The sequence below is a fragment of the Saccopteryx leptura genome, chromosome 1 (assembly GCF_036850995.1).
Source record: "Saccopteryx leptura isolate mSacLep1 chromosome 1, mSacLep1_pri_phased_curated, whole genome shotgun sequence".
Classification (NCBI taxonomy): domain Eukaryota; kingdom Metazoa; phylum Chordata; class Mammalia; order Chiroptera; family Emballonuridae; genus Saccopteryx; species Saccopteryx leptura.
Window position 1 is genome coordinate 230,797,810 of NC_089503.1, and position 25,254 is coordinate 230,823,063.

General features: G+C 37.4%; 1 protein-coding gene across 1 annotated transcript in view; it reads right to left on the bottom strand.

Moving 5' to 3' along the window:
* Positions 1-205: 205 nt before the first annotated feature.
* GUCY1B1 (guanylate cyclase 1 soluble subunit beta 1) overlaps positions 206-25,254 on the bottom strand; it is a 42,934-nt gene continuing 17,885 nt past the window's right edge. The window contains exons 5-14 of the mRNA XM_066387618.1: positions 17,631-17,828; positions 12,512-12,742; positions 11,266-11,382; positions 10,419-10,552; positions 7,507-7,704; positions 4,724-4,961; positions 3,604-3,744; positions 2,911-3,065; positions 2,452-2,578; positions 206-1,387 (exon numbers count right to left, since the gene is read on the bottom strand). Coding sequence (XP_066243715.1) covers positions 1,364-1,387; positions 2,452-2,578; positions 2,911-3,065; positions 3,604-3,744; positions 4,724-4,961; positions 7,507-7,704; positions 10,419-10,552; positions 11,266-11,382; positions 12,512-12,742; positions 17,631-17,828 — 1,563 coding nt within the window. The 3' untranslated portion in view covers positions 206-1,363. The remainder of the gene's footprint in view (positions 1,388-2,451; positions 2,579-2,910; positions 3,066-3,603; positions 3,745-4,723; positions 4,962-7,506; positions 7,705-10,418; positions 10,553-11,265; positions 11,383-12,511; positions 12,743-17,630; positions 17,829-25,254) is intronic.

The following is a 25,254-nucleotide window of genomic DNA, read 5'->3' on the forward strand; positions in this document are numbered from 1 at the left end:
TTATCAGTTTATTCCCGCCCTTCCCACCCCCTCACCAGATCTAGTCTTGTGTCTGTTCTTTTCTTGATTCTAAAGAAAAATAGCATTTGAGAATATGCCTAAGAGGAGCCATTAAACTTTCTAATAGCGGTGAGTCTAAATTAATTTGAAGTTTATAATGGGTAAAGTTGTAAAATGTATTTACAAACAGAGCACTAATAAAATGTCGAGAGACAAGTGAAAAAATAATTTATTACAGATTCTTTTACACATTAACATGAAACATTTATACAGATATCGGTGTTGATATGAAATACTAAACTTGACATTTTTACACAAACACAGTTGCACACCATTTTATAAAGATAGATATTAATAAATTATTGAGACATTTAAGAACAACCGGTCAATTATTCCAAGAGGACTGCATTCTATGTCACAATTAAACTAAGTTTTCTGAACGTGATGCCCTGGACATAGTCACATCCTTCTAAGCTACGAGAAAGAAGTTAATTTCTGGGAATAAAAGGCCAGGATGGCTCTGATTAACAGTGTCCCAGCTTTATTCTTGGAAGTGATTAGAGTCCCGAATATGTATCCCTAGTCAATGTAACAGCTCAATGGGAAACAGTGCCCCTTCCTGTAACAGCTGCATGTAGTTAATGAGATTTAATACAAGGGATACAATGCAAATGCTAGCATTTTAAAGGAATTACAATTGTCACATGATTTGAATGAGTAATCAAATATTTTAATAACAGAAATGTGTGTTCTATATTTTTAAAGGGAAATTGACATACTACAAAATAGTCACTTATTTTCTTAGCATAGTATGTTAATTCTTACTTTGGGAGTCCGAAAATAAATCCCATCTTTTCCCCCTCAAATTTCCAACTTACTTCTTTAGAAAATGATTTCTATAATGATATACACCAGCGTGATATAAAGTTCCTTATATGTTATAGTCATTAAAATATACATGTACATATATAGAGAGAGCACAAAACAGATTTGGTAAATGATGCTCCGTATACACAAGGCCAAATACTGCTCAGTTTCATTTAATTAAATTCAACAGATATTTATTGGGTGCCTACTACTTACAAATGACCACATAATGCCTGCAGTAGATTTTAAGACACACGAAGCGCGTATCATTCACATCTGAAGCCGAAATTTGGAGAATTTATTAAACCTTGAAAAGAATCAAAAGTAAAGCTAAAGCTGAATAATAAATAGTGAAAGACCCCGAAGAAAGGCTTGGGATAACTGAAAACGACAAAGCAAGACTTTGCATACACAGGTTAACGACTGCTCCTAGGCCTGCCGTATGTTAGGGGGTAACCAGAGCCTGATCGCCGTCTTCTTCCTCCCACAGTCCGAGTCAGTTCTCATCCTGCTCTGTTTCCTTAGAAAAGTGGGTGGGAGAAGCAAGGAATTAATTTTCAGTGACAACAAAGCCTGCAGTGCCCCTCAAAGAAACTGTTTTCTGTAAGAGTGTGATCTGCACTCATATCTACAGTTTTTCAAAGGTATTCCCACCCTGACTCCAGGTGAAAGAAGGCCACCCAACTCCAATGACCAACACTTCAACACTTCAAGTACAGTTCAAGTTATCAGAAAACATCAGTGAGCATGCCATCCCCACCGGTAAATTATTTAAAGTAAAAACAGCTGAAAGAAGATAAAGATAAATATTTTAAAACTTGACATTCCATTCCTGTTAAGTCTTGTTATACTCTAAATGCACTTTCAGGGAATGTAATGTAGACATTCAGGAAAAGAAATGTAATCAAACAGTCTCACCCTCTCTAAAGGACCAATACATTAATAGGGGAACAAAGTGTCAAATTTGTTTCTGACATCACACACTGTGAGTGGGAAGAGACTGGCCATGCCTCCGTGTACGCAAGCCCACTGGTGTTCTGAGATCCACTCTAGCGCACAGCCAGGGGATTCCCCTCACAGCCTCTCACCTCAGTGGTGTTTAAACCAGATGACAGAAAAAAACCAAAAAGCAAGTCTTCTTCATCTAGTGCTTTTTTAAATTTTTTTTGAAAGATAGAAAGAGGAAGAGGGAAAGAGCTTGGAGGGGGAATAGAAGTATTCAATTGTTGTTCCATTTAGTTGTGCTTTTATTAGTCGCTTCCCCTGGGTGTCCTGACTGGGGATTGAACCTCCGACCTTGTCGTTTTGGAATGATGCTCTAACTGACTGAGTTAACCGGCTAGGGCTTCATCTAGTCTAGTGCATTTGATTTTAGTTTCAAAAGACAATAACAAAGTATCACCAAAGAAGTACTTATTGTTCCAACTGGCTCATTGACGGTGTAGTATTTCTGCTGCTTTGTTTACAAGTTCATTTCTGTAAACAAAAATTCCTTTCAAATGAAACACGGCTTCAGTGATTAAGATTTAGCTCTTCATATTTATTAAAAAAAAAAAAAAAGAATTACGCTCTGATTAGTCATACCTCCATTCCTGTATTTTTCCTGGATAGAAACCAAACTTGCATTGGTTCTTTTTTGCCCTTCATGGACACTGGGCCTCTGTGCTCCAAATGGAACTGTGGATCTGAGTTTTCTGGTGTCATAAGACATCTGAAAGAGGACGGGGAGTAGGGAGGTAATTCTGGAAAATGGTTGCATGGAGAAAGTGACATGTACCAAAGTCTCTCTCAGCAAGGACACACACTCAAGTTGTACTTAAAGGTAACTCAGGATTTTTAGGAACAATGATTATATCCAGAATATCTGAGATGATGTGAAATTATTTAAAGCAAAAATAATGACACTATCCTCTCAAATAGAAAACAATCCTAAAAGTGACGGTGATAACTGCTTCATGGTAACAGAATCACTTGGAGAGTAAAACCACATGCAAACAGACATTTGCCTTTCAAATCAGTAAATGCCAAGCCATGTTCTCTTACCTGTATGTATATTCAGACACATTTATTTTCCCTTTTTCTCCAGTGGTTTCTGTTCTGCTTGTGAGGTTGACAGTATTTCCAAAAAGACAATAACGAGGCATCCTCTGTCCTATGACACCCGTGACTACCTCTCCAGTGTGTATCCCTATTGTTATCTGCAGAAACAAAAGCTTTGCATCAGTAACTTTAATAGCTAACACACTAGCATTTATTTCTTTTATGTTACAGAATAGTGTAGAGTCATTGTACAAAGATCATAGGAATTCTCTAGAAAAATTCCAAATGCATTACAGACAAAATCAAAACCCTCACATCATTTGTCTTCCAAGAAAAACATTCCTTTTCTAAAGTTGAAGATTTCAAAGATATGACTCTGGCAAAGTACATGAGACATAGGAAAGAAATTAAAAAACAAACAAACACACACAAAGAAGGGACAGAAGGTTTTATCTCATGCTCATGACTTTTAGTACATGGGACAGACTAAATAATTTCAGATAGGTGAAAAGATTTGTCATCTCTATAAAAGGATGTAACACAATGGGTTCATTAAAATATTTCTGTGTTTGTCATGAAGATGCCCTTCTTGTACATAATAAATGTACATAATCAATGATTGCTTGGTTAAGAATATAAACCAGCTGTCTACAGAGGTCTGCAGCCACTATTATAATATATATTCACTTTACTAACCTGAACAGATTCGCCATCTACTTGAACCTGGCCAGCAATTTCCATCATGTCCAAGGCCAGGTGGCAGATGGATCGTGCATGGTGGATGCATGGCTCTGGCAACCCGCTCACTGTCATATACTTATCACCAACAGTCTCCACCTGACATAGCACATATACTTAGATATTTATTGGTTAGCATAAACATGACTGCTTCAGTTGCTACCCCTACCCAAAAAAATATTTGTCCAAGGCTATCAGTAACTTTAAACTATCCTCCCCCTTAGTTCTCAAAAAATTCTAACAACATGAAACTTTGCAATCATTTGTAATTTACACGCATGGCATTTGAGGTCTTTTATTACAGGCAGATGTAGACATAGCCTTACTTTTTCTTTTGTACGTCCTGGTTTCTCACCTCAGATACCCTTATAATTCAGTAGAACACTGTTATGCCTTATTTACCCTTTAAAGCAGTGATGGTTTGCTGGCAAAGGGACCCCTGCCTGAAGTTCAATGACTTATCATGGTCATTAACCATTTAGTTTTATGATGTGCTCACCAAGTGTTACACTGTACCTGGGAAAGCCACTCTAAAATAAATAGTTCTTGTGGCACTTATATGACTCCAGATGCCTGGGGATGGTTTAGTTAACATTCTTTCCTCTATGAAACAAGATTCCACTGACCTCATTTTTCCAGTATATGATTGTTTCTCATCGAAACCAAGGACAGAAATGCCTTATAAATGTTTATCTTCAAGTTGATCTTATCTAAAATTCCAGCACCTTTCTCATGCTCCATGACTTCTTTACCATACAAAACATTTATATATTTCAGTAAGAATGTCTCTTACAGAGCACTAAAATGAATGCTATGATTGGATTATGTTTGATAAACAACCTGCATAGATTTGTTCAGGTAAGTGCCAACAAGCTGCTAAACATTTCCTTTTAACTAGGGAATCATCTCCTCCACTCATTTTGGTTGCAAGGAATAGAACATTTTATAGAAAGAGGTGATTAAGATAATGATAAGTATTGCATACAGGAGGACTTACTATATACCAAGGCTACAGAGCACTCTGACTGCAGCACTCCTGGAGGGCAGGGTCTGAACAGCACTGCATTACAGTACTTGCCTTATACACAAAGGGATTTTTCCGGGAATCAGTCAGTGTGTCAAATCTGGTGTACAGGTCGTTGAGAAGGTTGACTATCTTCATGGCCCCTTCCCCAGATGCATGCTTGCTACAGAAAGCATTGAAGCCCACAATGCCACTGAAGAGGATGGTCACATTGTCATATCTTTTAGCAGGCACGGGACGCTTGTGTCTCAGCTCATTGGCAACGGATGGAGGAAGGACAGAATATAGCAACCTATTTAGAGGGATTAGGAAAAAGCCACGGTAAGAAATACTGGGAATAGGTTTAGTGCTTCTACTGGCCAGTTCATAGAACATCAACATCATTTGCACCCAAAGGGCCTGGATTTGTATAGGGCAATCTCTAGAACTAGATTCAAATATTAGCCATACTTATAAGTAAAAACAAGACATATAAACTAAATAAATCATTTGTTTGTTTTAATTACATAAAATGTCCCCAAGGCCAAACCAATTCATACTATATCAAAATAAGCCAACCAACACTAAACCAAAGACATCAGTTGTCATTTGTCCAGTATCCTGACCCTGCTGTTATGACAGTCATGGTATAAAAGTCAACATGACCAGCATGAAAAACTGCACATACAGCACAACACCAAGAACAGGTTCATCTTTCTGGAATAAGAATCTGATCTCAGTTGTCAAGTCATATTGAAGGAAGCAGGTTTCTCCCCAGTCACATCCATGCCTCACTCTTCTGTGGAAGAAACTGGTAAGACAGGGGGACCTTGATCTAGATGAGAAAAGATTTTGTTTCTCCAGTCGACACTGAGACTACTCCAGTGACATCAGGGACCATGCTGAGAGGACAGGTGTGGTGAACAGAACAGGGGAAAGGTGATCACTGATGGAGTTACTAGGAGAGAAGCAGACACCAGGGAGATGTTTGGGCTCTTGGCATGAGGCCTCCTCCCTTCTTCCTCTTTACGTCAAAGGGTAGACTGTGCTGAGTTTAATTTACAATGTGGAGCTGAGCTCTCATTATTTTTCCCAGCTTTAGTGGGATTTCTCCAGTCTTTCCATTTCAACCTTCAAACAGAAAAAATTTAATAAAGTATTTAAAGCTATATTTGAATACACATTTAATGAGAATAGTAGCCTGATCTGTAGTGGCACAGTGGATAAAGTGTCAACCTGGAATGCTGAGGTTGCTGGTTCAAAACCTTGGGCTTGCCGGGTCAAGGCACATACAAGAAATCAATGAACAACTAAACTGAAACAACTGTGAGTTGATACTTCTCATTACCCCACCTCCTCGCTCTGTAAAATCAATAAACAAAATCTTTAAAAAATATATATATATATATTAAATGTGAACAGTAGAACTACTTGGCTTTAACAAAAATAAATAATAAAGAGTTTATAATTAAATCGGCTTGAAAAACAAACATCTACAAAAAAATAAACAAACTCGGGTGGTTTTCTAATATAATAGCCAGAGCAGGATACTGAGAAACTCACTTTACAAACTCATTTGACTTTGAACTTTAGTCCTAAGGACTGACTTATGAGCGCCACAAAATGTGATATTTTTCATGGATAAAGTTGTACCACATACCAATAAAACATAGAGTTTGAGTTGTTTTTCAAGCAGCGGCAGGAATTTGAGCTGCCTGCCTTATATACATTCTGAAAATTTCAAAATACCTGAATAGATTAAGGCGTTCAGTTTAGGGCTGTGAGGAATGTTAAGTGATATAAAAAAAGAAACTAAACTCAGTTTTCACCTTCATTATACAAAGGTCAAGACAATGAGCTAAAAAGCTATGGGTAAAGACAGGCATTAAATGGCATTCCCTATCCATGCTATCAATAGTTAACTGATGTGTTTCCATGTGGGCACAGCATCCACCCCGGCAACGACACATGTATCAATGCTAGAAAAGTATAGAAAGTGATGTTGTTACCAACATTCTGGATGTTCAAGTAGAGTGAAATAGTTCTCATGGAAGTAAGACAAATTAGTTCAATTCTTCAATAAAATGCCTTCCTGATATGTAAGTATTAAAAATGAACACACAGGCCCTGGGTAAAATATCTTATAAACATCAGTGACTTAGTGTTTTTAATTAATATATGCAAACAAGGCCAAGTAGTATGCATGATGTGTATCTGTTTAAAATGAATTATCTGAAAACAAACTATTACTTTCATGTTACTTTCCCAATATTTTATAATTTAATCTACCATTCATAGGAAAATAAGTTTATACTTTGACTTATTTTTTTTGGTGTTTGCCTTTAGAGATGTAATTGTTGTCATTACAGATGACATTACGCTCTGTCAGAGTCTTATCAGCCAAGTCCTAAAATAATTCAGTCCTAGAAAAGAAATTTTTAAAAATATTGATATAATGGCCAACTCTAAGTGCAGTGCTCAGTGTAACCCTCAGAACTTACCCAGACCCCAGCATATACAGAATGCTCAGAATATATTCCTTGTATAAAGGAAAGAATGAATGGATAGTTGGATTTTAAGTATTTGAGTTATTCTAATGATTTTCACAGAGATGTTCTGGCATTCATTCTTTCATTTTGGTTTGTAAAAATAGAAGACATATTCCATTCCCATTAAGACTGATTTTTTTCTGCATGCATAATTTCATTCTAAGTGATATGGAAGGGTTTATCGAAGGGTTTATCTATAAAATGGCTCCCATGCCTTTTTATCTGATTATTAATCTCTACTAGAGTAGAGTCATAATACACGGCACCTGGCAGCCTGGCCCTTCTGCCAGCACAAGGCTACAGACTTACGTGTCTGTCTTTTTCTTCTCATCTTCCAGGGCTCTTAGTGTGAGCTGCAGCCTGTCTGTCAGGATCTCCAGTTCCTGGGTCAGTTTGTATTCCTCTCTGAATTGTTCTCCCAAAAGAACGAGATCACGTGTGGCATCGTGCAGAGGGATGTCACTTAGATACAGACCTCTCCTTGTCAAATCGTCCAGATTCATCACACTGTCATACAGAGAAGGGCGGCAAAAATCATTCCAACTCATCCAGATGACAATACCAACCCTGATTACTGTCAGGGAGTATAATCTTGTCATCTCCTGCCATTCTAAATCTTCTCAGGCTGAAGGGGAAATAATGGGAATCATACAATGAATACAATTTTATTCTTTTAAAGATTTCAAAATCTCCCAAAGAGCTGTGAACTTAAGATTCATTTGTGCCAAATTGCACTTTTTGATGCTGTCAGCCTCAATTGAAAGATAATACAGAAAGCGGTCTCATCAAACCTGCTCATGTGTTTAACACAGGCTCTGCTTTATTATCACATTCTTTCTCATTATCAAGAGATTAAAAATAATTTATTTTTACTCTCTTTAACAGGGATATTTGTGCTGCTTTTGAGAAACGAGTTCATTTCTTTCTTATGGATTCTGTGACTCTTTTAACTGGTTGCTTTTTCTTTTTAGATATGGTGATTAAAAATTTATAAGATTTATGATCCATCTTCAACAAATATATTTTTTGTTTATGTTATGATTTTCTGACCTGTATTGTATATGGTACTCTTCTGAATCAAATTTCTTCTACTATTATTTTCTTTAACTTTTCTCATATTTTTGAAAGAGTATTTAAACTTGCTGAATTTTATGCATTTTTGCAACTTAAGTCATTTTTAGAATGTGATTTTTTTTTTTAGTGAGGATTTGGTAAGTGAAAAGTAGCTTTTTTAAAAACTAAATCTTTGGTGAAAATGTTTTAAGTTTATATAATTGGTTTAAATGCAAAGTAATTCTGGGCATTCACAATAATAATTTCTCTAAAATGACATAATTGACTTGAGATTTTACTGAAGGATTATGAATTATTAGTATGTCTCCCTACAATAAATCTCAGCAGAAATGTCCATAAATTAAAGCAAAAATTAGCGTTCCAATATAGAAACATAAAATGATCAAAATCTAAATGAAGCACACGGTTCCTTTAGATTTTGTTAGATATGTAAGTTAAAGCTCACTTGCAGAAATAGCCCCTCTGGAAAGAGGCCAGATCATCTGCTCAATGGTATAAAAGGCCTGTCCATGAGCAGAAAAAAAAAAAAGATTATAAGCTTAAAATAAAGATGAATGGTTATAAATGCTAAGATTGAGTTAGAAACTTAATCAAATTGTATCTCATTTTAAAATTTTATTTTAATTAACTATCAACATTTTTCTAAATTTATACTTATCATCTCGAAAATATTTGTTTTAGAAGTAAGACTGCTCTTAGTTGACCTCTTTTTTTCATGCATTATATGCATCAAGTTTTCTACCCACAAACTGGTACCACAGAACAATCTGAAAATGTGCCATTATGTGACCAATTTCTGCATGTGGTAATGAACACACAGACTGCAAACTTTCTGCTTCTGTTTTCATAAGAAAGCTTTATCACCACAAGTAGTGATCATCCCTATTGAGAAGCTCTTGGTCTGCTGAAGCTCTTCTTGGGAAGAGGCAGAATAAAAAAAAAGTATTGATAGCAAATAAATATATAATTAGAATGGTGTAGGTTATAAGTGAAAAAATAAAGAGTTTATATTTTCTAATATTGTCTCTTTTATTTTTATGGTATATAGTCTCAGGAAAAATATCATAATTAGTTTTACACACTCTTTAATACTATATTAACATATTAAAAGAAGGTGTTATAAAGTCCATTAGAATTTTTAGAAATTTTGGTAGGGTCTAGAAGTCAAAAATAATCATGGTAGACTTTATATAAAATTTTTAGCCAACAACCCACCAAAACATTCTTTCTTGATTGTATTATTAATGAATGTGTATATATTTGGTTTATAGAAAGTTATAAATACATGAAATCTCACCTAATAACAAATTCCAGAGTTCTCTATGTCTATTGATATGAAGCAAATTTGGATTTATTTTTGTGTCCTGAATTCTCATGCATCTTTTAGTAAAATACCTTATCAAATTGGGAAAACACTAACCCACAGTTTTACTTCCCTCTGATGTTTATTACAAATAACATAAATGGCAATCAATTTGATAATATAGTTTCAGTAATATATCCTGATTAAAGTAGCTAAATATTTTAAATATAAGGTAATTCAAATCCAGAAACAATTTTTAGTCCTGGCTGGGTAGCTCAGTTGGTTAGAGGGCTGTCAGGATATGCTAAGGCTGTGGGTTCGATCCTCAGTCAGGGCACATACAAGAATCAACCAATGAATGCATAAATAAGTGGAACAACAAATTGATATTTTTCTCTCTTTCCCTTCCTCTCTCTCTCTAAAACTAATAAATTTTAAAAATTAATAAAAACAAAAAACAAATTTTAAATCATTTTGGTATCAAATATGCCCATAATTTATACTATCATATTACATGCTTTTGGAATTACTTTTCTGCATGATGACTCTTTGGATGGTACAAAGCTATAGAATTAGCTAATTATAGATTAGCTGTAGGATGATCTAATGGCATAAACTCAGCAAATTGCTTAAGACAAAGCAAGTAAAACAGAATACATGATTTCTTCTGAATTTCTTACAAATTGTAAATGACATCTTTGTTATAGAGAGGTATACTAGAACAGTTTGAAAATGAAATTATACTTCAGGATATGTAGACATCATTGAATAAAATGTTATTGAATTTCTTTGTTAGGAAAAGATGGGTACATATATTCATTATAATTAGTCTAAAAACTCTTACCTTGGTGAACACAGGAAAAGTATGCTGTCTGCTTCAGGTAAGTAGATCATTTGACCCTTAAGACGTAAGCAGCTGATCTCAGTCCCAGTCAGTTCATCCTCACATTCTAACTTCTCTACATCCAATAACCCTTCCTTGAAAAGGCAAGACATGACCATTAATATACCAAGTCTTACTAAAGACATAACCAAACACATAATAGCAGGTCTCATTAAAGATAAACCAAGCCTCTTCACTCCCCACTCCTACATTCACAGAGCAATAGTTTCAATGTATGTATATGTCAGACCTTCAGGGAGGCTGAAGGAAGGAGGAAGAGTGTATACTCCAGGACATTTTGCTCTATAAATCCTAAAGACAGCAACAGTGAGATCTGAGTTCTACTTAAATTAACAAATGAATAAATATTTTATCATTCTTCCTCTCCGCCCAAAAAATGGAACCAAGAATAACAGAAGCTTTAAGAAAGTGGGTGAAGTTTTTTTTGTTTGTTTTTTGTTTTAAATCTTTATCCATTCTTCTGATTTTTAAAATAGGACATTGTAGTTATACAGGGAATAAAAGATACTGGTTTAATATGTGAAACTGGGTTGTCTCAGCAAGGTATTTTCAGCACCTACTTTTGTAAAATCTGAGCAGATGACACAATCCCATTGCTCCTCGAGCAAACCAATAATCAGTTACATTGCCTTTAAAGCCGGACTCCCCTTGAGGTCGGCTTCAGGTCTAGCCATACCTCCTCTGTCTTACGGAATGGCACAGTAGCTACGTTTTCCTCCGGGACACTTTTAGTATGTATGTAACACACTTTACTTGCTCACATTTTATAAAATCATATCTTAATTACCTTGCTTCTCAACACGAAAACTGTATTGATGTGTGAAAGGATCCCATGGAAACTAATGTCAATATGAGGACGGACCAGAGAGAAGACAGACAAAAGGCTGCAATTGCCAGGCTGGAGCTAAAAATGTAGATAAAAAGAAATAAAAACACTAAATTGTTTAAAAGAGTTTTGCATTTGATATTACTAAATTAAACCAGGTTATATATAAGTACAGAAATACATTATTTTGTAGAAAAGAACCTCAACTATGGATTCATACCTCGATCTATGCAACTCGGTGATTCAACTGATGGACATCAAATAGTTTTGTGAGCATAAAACCAATATGGATTCAGATGACTAACATTCAAATATAAGCTAATAAAAAAAAAAAAAAGTATCTTCAAAGAAAAAAGGAATGGAAATTTATTTTTTAAACCATAGCATGAGTTATGAAATGCAAATGGTTAAAATTTAAACATCAAGACCATCAGCAAACATAATTTATCAAAAGATAGTTAATCATCATAATAGGGAACATTTACAGATTGCTTATAATGGACTAGGGACTAAACTACATGTTCTTTCACTCTCTAGCTTCATTTTATAACAAAGGGAAAACAGGGAGAAAGAGGCCAAGTAACACTTTAGGTCACACAATGGGGAAAGGCAAACCAGTGTAAGTGCCCAGGCTTCTGGATTCATAGGTTTATTATGCCTGATCCCATTTGGGCTAATCCTGAATTATCAAGTCTCTTTAATTACAAGCAAAATAGTATCTCTAGATACATGTCATTTACAACTCCAAAAGTTGGTACAGTAGAAAGGAAGGATTTTACAAGTGGGTCAGAATAATGCAAATCAAATGTAGGTTCTCATCCTCTCCATACTGTTGTCCTTTGGTGCTTTTTCTAGTAAGTCCCATGATAATTTCTGTTGTTTTCTCTTTATTTCCCTGAAAATGTCCAAGGTTGATCTGAAAGCCGTTTTTAGATAGAGTTGATTGTTACTAAAAAGTTGCCCATTTTCTCATTTAAAAAAAGTATACCATTCTCACTGTCCCTGTAAGTGATTAAAATAGAAAAAAAACATGCCTGTTGTAGGAAAAATAGCCGTAAGCTTAAGGCACACATTTAAACATGTAATATATGACGTTCTGCTCATCACCTAATACACAGTAACAGGGTTAAATAAATGAATAGTAACATGTAACAATAGTGCCTTAGTGGTCTTTAGTCTCAGGCCCCATGGAAGTGGTGTCATTTACCTGGGGAAGCACTCTGTAGATGGCATTGCCACACTGAGTGACCACTAGGTCCCGGTCAAATATTATGTGAAAAGGAAAAGCTTTGCAGAAGGTATAGGGGCTAATGCGTGATTCCTGGGTACCATTTTCTTCAAATCTGTCAAGATCTTCATAAAAGTCCTCTTCTTTAGATTCTTTTTCTTCGATTAAAAATTGAGTATGATCACATTCTTCATTTCTTTGCTGAATGACCTAGATGTCAAAGAGGGAAAAGGTGTTAGTTGTCTGCATTTCAGTGGACTTAACCTAAATACCTAAGAAACTGGTTCTGAGAATTGGATTTAGAGCATTAACTTGAAAACTTTAATATATGTAAATACTACCCATTCTTAAATAAAAAACATTGTCTGGACATTTATTTAAGAAATTTGAAGATTGAATAATTATTCACAGTAAAATTGCGAATCTGTTATCAGTCCTCTCTCAGCCAATAGACTCTGGTAGAATTAGCAGAAGAGCAGTCTGTTATCCTGGTGGGCTTAGTCCTCTCATCCAAGCACACTTCTATAGTGAATGACCTATAAAGCATACAGGCAGTACTATTTAACATGTTACAAAAATAACTTTTACAGGAAGAAATAAAATAATAGAGGTACATATATTTTTTTATTTTATTTATTCATTTTAGAGAGGAGAGAGAGAGGGAGAGAGAAACAGAGAGAGAGAGAGGAGAGAGAGACAGGGGGGAGGAGCTGGAAGCATCAACTCTCATATGTGCCTTGACCAGGCAAGCCCAGGGTTTCGAACCGGCGACCTCAGCATTTCCAGGTCGACGCTTTTACCCACTGCGCCACCACAGCTCAGGCTAGAGGTACATATTTTAAAGTACATGCAATGTCATTCTTTTATCCATCAGTTTGGTGAGTATATAAACTTAGAGTAGGAAGTTGGGTAAAATACAGAAAAAATTATCTCAACACTAGTGCGAGGGTACATTGATTGATCTTTCTTTCTGAAGGGTAGATTATTAATATGTATTAAAATTCTTTAAAAATTGTATATTCTTTGATTTTAATTCCAAATGTAGAAATTCATTCTAAGGAAGTAATAGTGAGCAAAGTTTTATAACTTAAAGAGATAGCTATATTTCTAAATTTCTACCAAGTAACTACATTTTCATAATTTCTAAATAGCCATATTTCTAAAATATTATTTATAGGCAAATATATTATTAGATGATAGAAAAGATCTTTTATTTTGAGTTTAAAAAATTGCAAGTAATATATCATCTTAAAAGTGACCAAAATTCTATCTCAACTGTACCCAGACCCAAATGGGAGCTAATTGAAACAATATTTCTTCAATTACAGTTAAATGAAGGCAAAATGTTGCTCTTTTTTTATTTTTATTTTTTTTTTGTTCAGGAGTTCACTGCAGCATATTCTGAGACTTAAGAGCAAATCACAGTTAATATGGACTCTGTTATATATATTCTTTTAGATATACTGTCATGGTGAATTAAGATATTCTATTAAAACTATCACATTAATCTACTAGACTGCTTAAATATTAGTATTATTATTTATAACTTAAAAATGTTGCCCAGCCTGAGCAGGTGGTGGCACAGTGGATAGTATCGGACTGGGACGCAGAGAATGCAGGTTTGAAACTCCGAGGTCACTGGCTTGAGCACAGGCTCATCGAGCTTGAGTGCGGGCTCACCAGCTTGAATGTGGGGTTGCTAGCTTGAGTGTGGGATCATAGACATGAGCCATGGTCGCTGGCTTGAGCCCAAGAAAGTAATCAACAAACAGCTAAGATGCCGCAACAAAGAATTCATGCTTCTCATCTCTCTTCCTTCCTGTCTGTCTGTCCCTCTCTCTGTCTCTCAGTCTCTGTCACAAAAATAAAATGTTTCCCAATTAATATTGATCTTCCTAAAGCCTCGTAAATGAAACAAAACAAAACAAGTCAATCTTAAAATTCAGGCTTAATTCTGATGTTAGGTTCTGTTTCCATTTTAGCTCAGGAACTAAATTATGTGTAACATAAATTTATTAATTCTTCAGTTCTACACTTTTTGGTTTAATTGGCAAAAAGAAAAAAACCAAAAACCTGCTTTTCTGATATTTTTAACCTCTCTTTGGTTTATCACTTCATGACAGGGAATGATATTTCTTAAGTACTTAAATTGTCTTTGTAGCTCTATACCTTTAAGAAGACAAGAATACTTTAGGAAATTAAAACTGCCTTTGAAAAAAATTAAATGGGAAAAATATAATTACCAAATTTCAACATTTCAGAAGTTTATATTGGAGCATTTGAAAAAAATGAAGGTCATAAGACAACCCAAATATCACATAAAGTGAACCACTAAATTAAGTACAAAATTGAATTTTATATAGCACGTGCTAATGTTGTCACCATTCCAAACGAAAGATTCTAAAAACCATAACAACTGTCATTTCCAAGTGTGCCCTAATTTTTGTTTTTCTCCTGAAATTTCTATGTACCTGCAAGAGAGGACACGTGATCCCTAAAGCAGTATTAGTCTGGTGTCAGGATCAAAGATGATAAATACAAGGCATATAAAGTTTTTACTGTATTCCAGTGGCATTCCTAATCATAAAAGAATTTCAGTTCTTTACCCAAGGCTTTAATTTGTAAATGTCTCAGGATTTGCTTTTTTTGTTGGTTTGTTTGTAGTTTCAAATGAGAAGAGGGGAGATAGTGAGTAAGACTCTGGCATGTGCCCCCAAACCAGGATCCAGCCAACAACCCCCATGTCTTGGGATGATGCTGGAGTACCAAGCTATCTTTAGCACCTGAAGCTGATACGCTCAGAACAACCATGCTATCCTTAGCACCTGGGGCCATGCTAAAAACCAATCCAGCCACTGGCTGTGGGAGGGGAATAGGAAGAGAAGAGGAGGAGGGGGGGGAGAGAAGTAGATGGTTGTTTCTCCTGCTCAGACCCAGAATTGAACCTGGGATGTCCATATGCCAGGCCAGCTCTCTATCCACTGAGCCATCGGCCAGGGCCAAATGACTCTGGATTTCATAAAATCATGTTATGTCTAATCCCATTTTCTAGTTATACAGGAACTAAAGGAGCAACAAACAGGGAATCACCAACAAGTGTCATGTAAGAATGACACCCACTGATGAAAGGAAGCAAAGTTCCATGAAACCTAAGGTGATATTACTAGATTAAATGTATAGGATACTTTTCCAATATAACCAATTTAAATGCTACAATTTTTATTTATATAACCCTATATTTTAAGTTTAGCTTCCCATATATATTAGAATATAAGTAAGATATCCAAGAAAACATGCCGTAATAAAATAAGGCTGGACCCTGGCTAGTTGGCTCAGCAATAGAGCATTGCCAGGCAGGTGGAAGTCCCAGTTTAATTCCCGGTCAGGGCATACAGAAGTAATGACCATCTGCTTTTCCATCCCCCACTCTTTCTCTCTCTCTCTCTCTCTCTCTCTTTCCCTCTTGCAGTCATGGCTTGAATGGTTCAAGCAAAGTTGGCCCTGGGCACAGAGGATGGCTCCATGCCCTCACCTCAGGAGCTAAAATAGTTTGGTTGCTGAGCCATGGAGCAGTGGCCCCAGATGGGCAGAGCATTGTGGGGCCGGGGGCTTGCCAGGTGAATCATGGTTGGGGCACATGCAGGAGCCTCTCTGCCTTCCCACTTCTCACTTAGTAGAAAGAAGGAAGGAAGGAAGGAAGGAAGGAAGGAAGGAAGGAAGGAAGGAAGGAAGGAAGGAAGGAAGGGAAGAAGGCAGGGAAGAAGGCAGGGAGGGAGGGAGGGAGGGAGGGAGGGAGGGAGGAAGGAAGGAAGGAAGGAGGGAAGGAGGGAAGGAGGGAAGGAGGGAAGGAAGGAAGGAAGGAAGGAAGGAAGGAAGGAAGGAAGGAAGGAAGGGGAAAGGAAAGGAAAGGAAAGGAAAGGAAAGGAAAGGAAAGGAAAGGGAGAGAAAGAGAGAAAGAGAGAAAAGCAAGCAAGCAAGCAAGCAAGCAAGCAAGCAAGCAAAAGCAGGCTCCAGTTGGTTGGCTCAGTGGTAAAGCATTGGCCTAGCGTGTGGAGATCCCAAGTTTGATTGCCAGTTAGGGCACACGAGAGAGGCAACCATCTGCATCTGCATCTCCACCCTGCCCCCTTCTCTCTCTCTCTCTCTTCCTCTCTGCCTTCCACTCCTGCAGCCATAGCTCAGTTGGTTCAAGTGCATTGGCCCCTGGCACTGAGAATGGCTCTGTGGAGCCTCTGCCTCAGGTGCTAAAAATAGTTCAGTTGCAAGCATGGCACCAGATGGGGGTTGCTGGGTAGATCCTGGACAGGGCACATGCGGTAGTTTCTCTATCTCCCTTTCTCTCTCTTGGAGTGGAAGAAAATAAAAAAGAAATAAGGCTAAAATAGGGTATCCTTCCCCACTTTTCTCAAATTTGGGGTCACTAAAAATGGCTCTTTGGACTGAAAATGCTGACTCCATCAAAAAAACAGCTGAGTAGGAGACTATGTGTTAGAAATAAAGAAAAATGATGGTTCTCTTTATTATACAATTGTATTAATACTTTGAATTTACATTAAAACTAATAGTCTGTATGGTAAATGACAACACACTTTAAAGTATGGGACCTGGCTTCTTTCAACAACAAATCAGTTTTTTTTTAAAAAAAGCAAAACTTATAGTTTATAAAATGATATATTCCAATGATATTTCAAGGACAGACAAAAAAATCTACAAAGAAACAAAGAATATCTAATTTTATATTATCATAGAATGTGACTGTCCATGTTATAGGAAGGACAGAGCTTAGCCAGCCACAGCCCCCCCCACTGCTTTCCAGCTAGTGTGTGCTCACAGAGAATGCAAACTAAATTTCAAGTGGCCTGAAGCAATGTATAAAAGGAAAAGTCTGCTACAAGGGGGAAATAGTCTGTATTCCTGTATATCCTTGCATTCCAAGGCCAAATCTAGAAGATTTCTGGTGTTGCCACTGGTACGGCTTATATATGCCTCTTGGTAAGGTCCACTGGCTGCAACAATTAAAGGTAAATTCACTGAGCATCATTTCTTTACTATTCTACTGGCATCTCTGTTTAGGAGTGTCTCCATTACTGATCATTACCTTCATGTCGATTTCAGTGCCATGTATTTGTTGCGCTACCGTTTTAATGATTCCAATGACAATATCCTGAAGTCCTTCTCTCTCTGAGTAGTAATGCAGAATAAGTCCTTTGCCCTTGTCCGCATCAGTGCACCTAAAGGAAGGTGCACGCATACCTGGGTAGATAGTAGCAAGGTGGTCATGCAGAGCATCAAGGTTCTGCAATTAAAAAAAAAATGGTGATGGATAATGTTTCCACAATGGCAGCTGGCTTCCATAAAGCAAGGTAAAGAAAGGAGGCTCAAATCAAACGCAGCCTGCAGATCAGCCTAGTCAACATTCACACAGCGCCTCCTTTCCTAGCTGCTGCACTGAGACATCTGTAAGGCAAGAATCACAGAGAACTTGAAACTCAAGTAGTGTAATTAAGGAAAACATCTATGGCTATTAATAGTTAATACATGTTAAGAAAGGATAAATAAACAAGTGGGATATAAAAAGAATGCCTGAAGCAGAAAAAGACACACAGTTTTGGCCTAAAGCTATTTATAGAAGTTTGGGACACTGTATATGCATAACATTGTCGTTTCATGGTAACATAGCCAATTTACCCAATTTTTCTAAGACTTTATTTCTTCTGATAAAAAAGAGAAAAATAAATGATGTATTTAATACTTAGCACATCCCAGGTGCAATAAGAAAATCAACAGCACGCCTCAAATCCCGACACCTTCCTCTCTTTGAATACGATATCTAAAATGGCAAGAGATTCTGCAGGTGAGATAAAAAAATATGGACCTTGAGTAGGAAAGATTATCCTGGATGATCCTGATGGACCCAGCTAATCATATGAGTGAGTGACACCTTAAAAGCCAAGACCCTTTCCTGGTTCTAGGGAGAGAGAGGTGCAATGACAGAAGGTCAAACAGAGGGCAGCTTGAGAAGGAAATGATCATTTGTTCCAGGTTCTGAGATGTAGGAGACTTATGTGCAAAAGGATGGAGAGAGGCCTCCTGGACCTTAGAGCAGCCCCAGTTGATGGCCAGCAAGCAAAACTGGGTCCTCAGCCCTATCACACATGCAACTGAATTCTGTCAACACCTGAATGAGCAAAGATTATGCCCTAGGGCCCATCTCAGCCCCACTGACAGCCCTACTGTCACCTGGATTACAGTCCAGTAAGACCTGTTACGGACTTCCAACCTACAAAACTCTAGGATAATAAACTTGTATAGTGTTAAGCACTTAATGTTTGTGATAGCAATAAAAAAACTAATACGCTGAATAATTAACCTACCAATAAATGGTGATTATTGCTAAAGAGAATGTGAAAAACAACAATTTCACAATACCATGAGCCTAAAAGAATTTACTATATAGAAAAAAGGTGCGAGAGATGAGCCAAAATTGAACTATGGTTCATGTTCCAAATGTCTCAAAGAGGCCAATTCAGGGAAACAGACGTAGCCAGTAAGATACCAGAAAGAAAGTGGAGGGAATATGAGGCAACATTGGGATCCCAAATCTGCAAAATTCTCTACCAGCACACCTGTGGTACCATGGTTTTAATTTTGTCTCCTTCTCCTCCATTCAAGAATTCACTCATTCTATCAAGTTATCCCATGCTCATTACATATCATGCTCTTAGCGTGTGTGGGCTGGGGGTAGGGTAGAGGTTTGGTTATGAATCTGCATGACACGAACCCTGACTTCAAGCAGTTCATAGTTTATTCTACAAAAGAATGGGCAGAGTGGCTCTTGATGCATAAATAAAGGACCTAACAACTCAGACTGGAAAATAGGATCCAACGATTTCAAAGTAAAAATGAGATCTGAGTTATGTCATAAAGGTTTACATTCTGATTTGAATAAATGGTTCAATAGTCTCCTCAACTGGGTGAATCTGGCCTCTTTTGGAAATGCCTTTATGCAAAGTGCTTTTTATTTTCTACCCCAAAATTACACCTGGTAAATCAAGTCAGTCCATTTCTTAACAAAAACATCAATTCATCCCCACTGCCTGTAGAGGCTGCTATTGCCACATGAAAGGAATCTAATATGGCAGACACCAAGAATTGGAAGTGAAGATGTATAAACTACAAGTCACTTAAGTCCTGAAACTGTTTTACTTGTATGAGCAGTATGGAGGTTTCTTCCTATGACAAGTTGTCATGAGAATTCTTTTCTGTGAAGGGAAGATGTGAAGACTGATCTTCATAATTCTCCCAGATACCTTACACTTCTGCTGCTGTTGCAAAAAAAAAAAAAAAGGTACGAGAGAAAATCTGGTGAGAAAAATAAATGATCATAAGTTTTATGTTTATCTCCATTTTCCACAAAATCAAAATGGAGCTTGTTGCTGATGCATTTAGGAAATTACCTAAGGTTGTTAGGCCCAGCTGCTGTGCTGTGGCTAAAGGGAAAAAAATTAGTCAATCAATAATTTGACATGTGTATCTTAGTTTTTCTATTTTTCCTCTGAAAATTATTTAAATATGCCATAACTCAGTATGCCTATATCACTTTCATACTCATCTATTTTCATCGTGTGTTATATCAGCACATTTCTATGTGCAGCTACTCTGAGTCAAATAGATAGATGCTTCACCCTAAATGCTGAGTCTTTTTAATTTAATTAAAGGTATTAATGTTGCTAATAACAGGTTGCTTAAATTCATCACTTCAAAGCATGTGGAAAGTAAAACATTTGAAGTCAGATTGTTCATTTTTCAAGTCTTTGTGGTAACCAACTCTCTGGAGATATACTGTTTCATTGAATGTACCCTTAATTAAATGGACAAGTAAAGTGATTTCTTGCAGCAGAAAGCCTTAACACCACTTAATGTAATATTGATTTTTTTTTAGATAGTATCAAACAAAAATACTCTTGGGATTTCTTAAGTTACAGCTTTCCCAACTTGGTTTTACCCTTTCAAAATTGAAGTGATCACCACAGCCTGTCTACTATGACAAATGGAATTCGTGATTAAAAATTAAATTACTCTGTCTGACTAGGTGATGGTGCAGTGGATTGAGCTTTGGACCAACACGGAGGGCGCAAGTTTGAAACTCCAAGGTCTCCGGCTTAAGCACAGGCTCATCAAGCTTGAGTGCAGGCTTACCAGTTTAAGCACGGGGTCACTGGCTTGAGCATGGGATCATAGACATGATCCCATGGTCGCTGGCTTGAGCCCAAAGGTTGCTGGTTTGAGCCCAAGGTCGCTGGCTTGAGCAAGGGGTCACTCCGTCTGCTGCAACCCCCAGGCCAAGGCACATATGAGAAAGCAATCAATGAACAACTAAGGTGCCACAACAAAAAATTATGCTTCTCATCTCTTTCCCTTCCTGTTAGTCTCTGTCTGTTCCTCTCTCTGACTGTGTCTCTGCCAAAAAAATAATAATAATAATTAAATTATTCTTATTCAAGTACATTTATATTGCTAAAAAGGTGCCTTTTTTATAGTTAGGCTACAACTGTTTGCAGCCACATGAAAGGCCACAAAAAGAGATTCTCAAAATAGCCAAGACAAAACCTTGACTACATTTTATAATAATGTATTACACTGTCTATACACAGCTAAGTATTAGTCCACAAGGCTGTAGCAATGTATTCTGGACAAGAATTATGTAATTAAAACTGGTATTCTGTTCTATTTCTAAATACGCACATGAAAGGAGGTATACAAGGGGAAAAGTATACACATTGCAAAGAAATATACACATTAAACAGAGCAAACAGTACACACATATATTCCAGCACAAGCAGCTCCCTGAGAATCCTTGAGAAAACCCCGAATCCTCGAGGAACCCCCCCCCGAGGGCTGTTCCTCCACCCTCCCCGGCTTTACGAAATTGGGAAGCAGGAAAGGGAGAGAGAGGAGGTCTACCATCTATTCTGCCTCAAGAGGGCAAAAAGTCACTCTGAGGTTTGTCATTTTATTTTTTAATGTTCGGATATCATTCTACTGGTTTATCTATAAGCAAAACAAATGTCCCTTTTCTCAGGAGTTCCGCGATCCGTTTGTCCGGTCCATCTTGTCACCTGGCAGTTATCGCTCGCAGGGTAAAACCAGTGCTGGCATCCTGGGAAACTCTACTGAAGTCCTCGGTTTAGCGCGCTCCACAGATTTAGGAAACAAAAAAGAATTTACTGATAGTTTCAGAAACACTCTTAAGTTCCATATTTTTTAAAATTCTGTTAAAATGTATTCACTTTAGAGAGGGGGGGAGAGAGGAGTGAGAAGGGGGAGGGGCAGGAAGCATCAACTCCCATATGTGCCTTGACCAGGCAAACCCAGGATTTCAAACTGGTGACCTCAGCATTCAGGTTGATGCCTTATCCACTGCACCACCACAGACCAGGCATTAAAGATCTTGAAATGTTTCAAAATCAATGCAAATCATCTTTGTAATATGCATGGAAAAAACAAGCTCACAAATAATTACAGAAGCCCAATTTCCAGAAGCTAACTACTTCTTTCTCCTGCTTTCAGGGCATTTAATTGAAAATCCCTGAAGGACCCACATAGTGGATGGAGGAAGACCACACCTTGAAAGTTTTGAGACAGAGAAATATCTCAGTCTCTAAGAATCCTTATCCGAGAGGATAGGAAAGAGGGAGTCATCTATGTTATTTGAGAACTATACTGAAATTTGGATCTGAGACACATCTAATAAATCAGTCATTGTAAACCTCTCTCTTTTTTTTTTTTAAGGAAAAAGGATGTGGCGCATTTTTTTTCTTTTTATTCCCCACAGATTTCTGAAAAAACAAAACACCAGTACTGACATTTACATAGGAGAGTCATGTATTTTGAAAACCACTTTAAGCTTTCTATGAAAGAAGTCAGTTTAGAATTTGACCATGAAAAACTTAAACCAGAAAGACCTACACAGAGTGGAAAACCCCACCCCATCTAAGGGTAAGCACCAAGGTCAGGGTGTACGGAGCAGGAGATGAGAGCAAGGAAGAAGTTCACGCTTTCACAAGACTGTTCTTGCCTTTTCACCTCGGAACTGCTGCTTGAGAAATAGCCCTCCCTCTGAGTGAAAACACAGAAAGCCTTTTTTTTTTAACAGAAATAATAGAAGGCCCTATGTAAAAATAAGTTATATAAGTCATTAAAATTATTTAAATGGTAACACTTTCAAATTACATATAGTTATCATTACCATCCTCTCAAGAGAAATATTTTAAAGAAAGAGGCAGATAGTTATAGAATGAACTGTGTAAAATATTTCACTCATTCCATTGCTTTTAAACTCATATTTTAAAAAACCCATTTAAGCCTGACCTGTGATGGCACAGGCGATATAGCTGAGAGGTTGCTGGTTCGAAACCCTCGCCTTGTCAGGTCAAAGTACATACTAGAAACAACTAGTTGATGCTTCCTGCTCCTCCCTGCCTCCATCCCCACCACCTTTCTCTTTTTTTTAAAATTAATAAAACCTTAAAAAATAATAAAGATAAAAATCCCACTTATGTAATACTATATTCAAGAATCAATATTTTGTATAATTGTGAAAATATATACCAGTTATTCAAAGAGAATAGTGTTAGAATTCTATAATACTTATCTTCCTTTAAAAGTTCTTACTTGTTGCCCTGGCCGGTTGGCTCAGTGGCAGAGCATCGGCCCAGTATGTGGAAGTCCTGGGTTCGATTTCCGGTCAGGGCACACAGGAGAAGCACCCATCTGCTTCTCCACTCTTCCCCTTCTCCTTCCTCTCTGTCTGTCTCTTCCCCTCCTGCAGCCAAGGCTCCATAGGAGCAAAGTTGGCCCAGGTGCTGAGGATGGCTCTGTGGCCTCCACCTCAGGTGCTAGAATGGCTCCAACTGCAACGGAGCAATGCCCCAGATCGGCCAAAGATAGCCCCCTGGTGGGCATGCCGTGTGGATCCTGGTCGGAAGCATGTGGGAGTCTGTCTGACTGCCTCCCTGCTTCTAACTTCAGAAAAATACAAAAAAAAAAAGAGTTGTTACTTGTCAATTTATAATTGCAGGTTACAGAAATGGACATTTTGGGTATTGAGAAAACAGATCCTTTGGAAATTCAAAAGTTAAAAATAAAACAAATGGTGCATTTTTTTTCCTAAGAAATATTATAAATAATTTAGGGAAGTATTAGAATTTCACAGCTGTTCAGGAAAATTCTCGTATTTCCCAAAATAACACTTCACACAAACATTAAGGACTGTAGATCAGTCATCAATCCCAGATTGCTCCGGGTGGGCTGGCCAAACCACAGTGCTGTGTTTCAGGGGCCAAACCTGGAGCTGTTGTGAATGGAAATCCCGCTTCAGGCTGAATAGAGGTACTAACAGAGAAACCCCGTGCACACCAATTGAGGGAATCGGTCAAACCGCCACCATGACAAAATTAGTTGAAGGAGCCAGTGTTCCCAGTAAACTATGACAGAATATTTGTAATATTATCCAACTGAGATGCCTCTGCATATTTAAACAGGACCATAATTTCAATCCTTTCACTTTCTTTCATCCAGTTCCCTCTACCCCCTCAACCCCCCCCCCCCCCACTCCTGCCTCAGCTGTCAGTCTATTCCATGTATCCATGCCTCCTCTGATTCTATCTTAAACTACTGGCATATTTGCTTCCTATTTTTACACGAACAGCATATCTTCATAAAAAAAATTCATTCATTCCCATATGAACAGTTTGCATCTGTAGAGATGCCATCATTAAGAGATTATACATGGTCTCTGGCTTCATGAAGTTTACATTCCAGCCCAACAAACAGGAAATGATAATACAGTGTGAGAACAACTTTGGCTGGGAAAAGAAATGTATCATGAAAATATGGGAACTGTCAATGACCCTGACTGAGATCGAAGAGAAGAGGAAAGCCATCCCAGAAGAAGTAATTGGACCGGCAGGATAAACAGAATTTATCTAGGTGAAGGGGGCATGAACTGTGTTCCAGACAAAGGAAAGAGCAGATGCAAAAGCTCAGAGGATAAAGAAAGCAAGCTGAGAAAGAGAGAGAGAGAGAGAGAGAGAGAAAGAGAAGGAGTTCTGCTTGGCTGAGCTGGAGGAGAGGAAGAGAGAGAATGGACAGGAAATCTAAGTAGTTTCAATCATTTTAACTATTTTTGACATTTCCCAAAGAGCAATGGGAAATCAGTCAAAGGTTTAAGCAATATATATATGTATTATATAATAAAATATATTGTCATTTCAGAAAAATCACTGGAATCCTGGAATGGAGAAGAGATTGAAGGAGTCATGAGAGAGGCAGGAAAATCATTCCATCTCTAGATAATGGTCAACTCTCCATGGAAGTGTCGGGAAACGAGGAAAAGAGGCAGAATTCTCATAATTCAGCCACATGGGGCTCATGGCTATCCTGCTGGAACAGTGCAGCTCTAGAACATAGAGAAACACCTAGAGGCTGCTTGCTCTCTTACTGCACCATTACCAACTCCACAGAATGTCACCAGGAGACAAAGTAAAACAAAATCACCTTGTAAAACTATTTGAACATTTGTTTTGTTATGTAAATACAGCCGTTGAGAGAAAGATAAAATTAAGATAGGAAAATGCAAGCTCAGACTTCGCTGATAAGGTGACAGTATTACAAAATTAAATATTTATTCAAATATCCAAAGTCTCAAAATACTTTTAAAT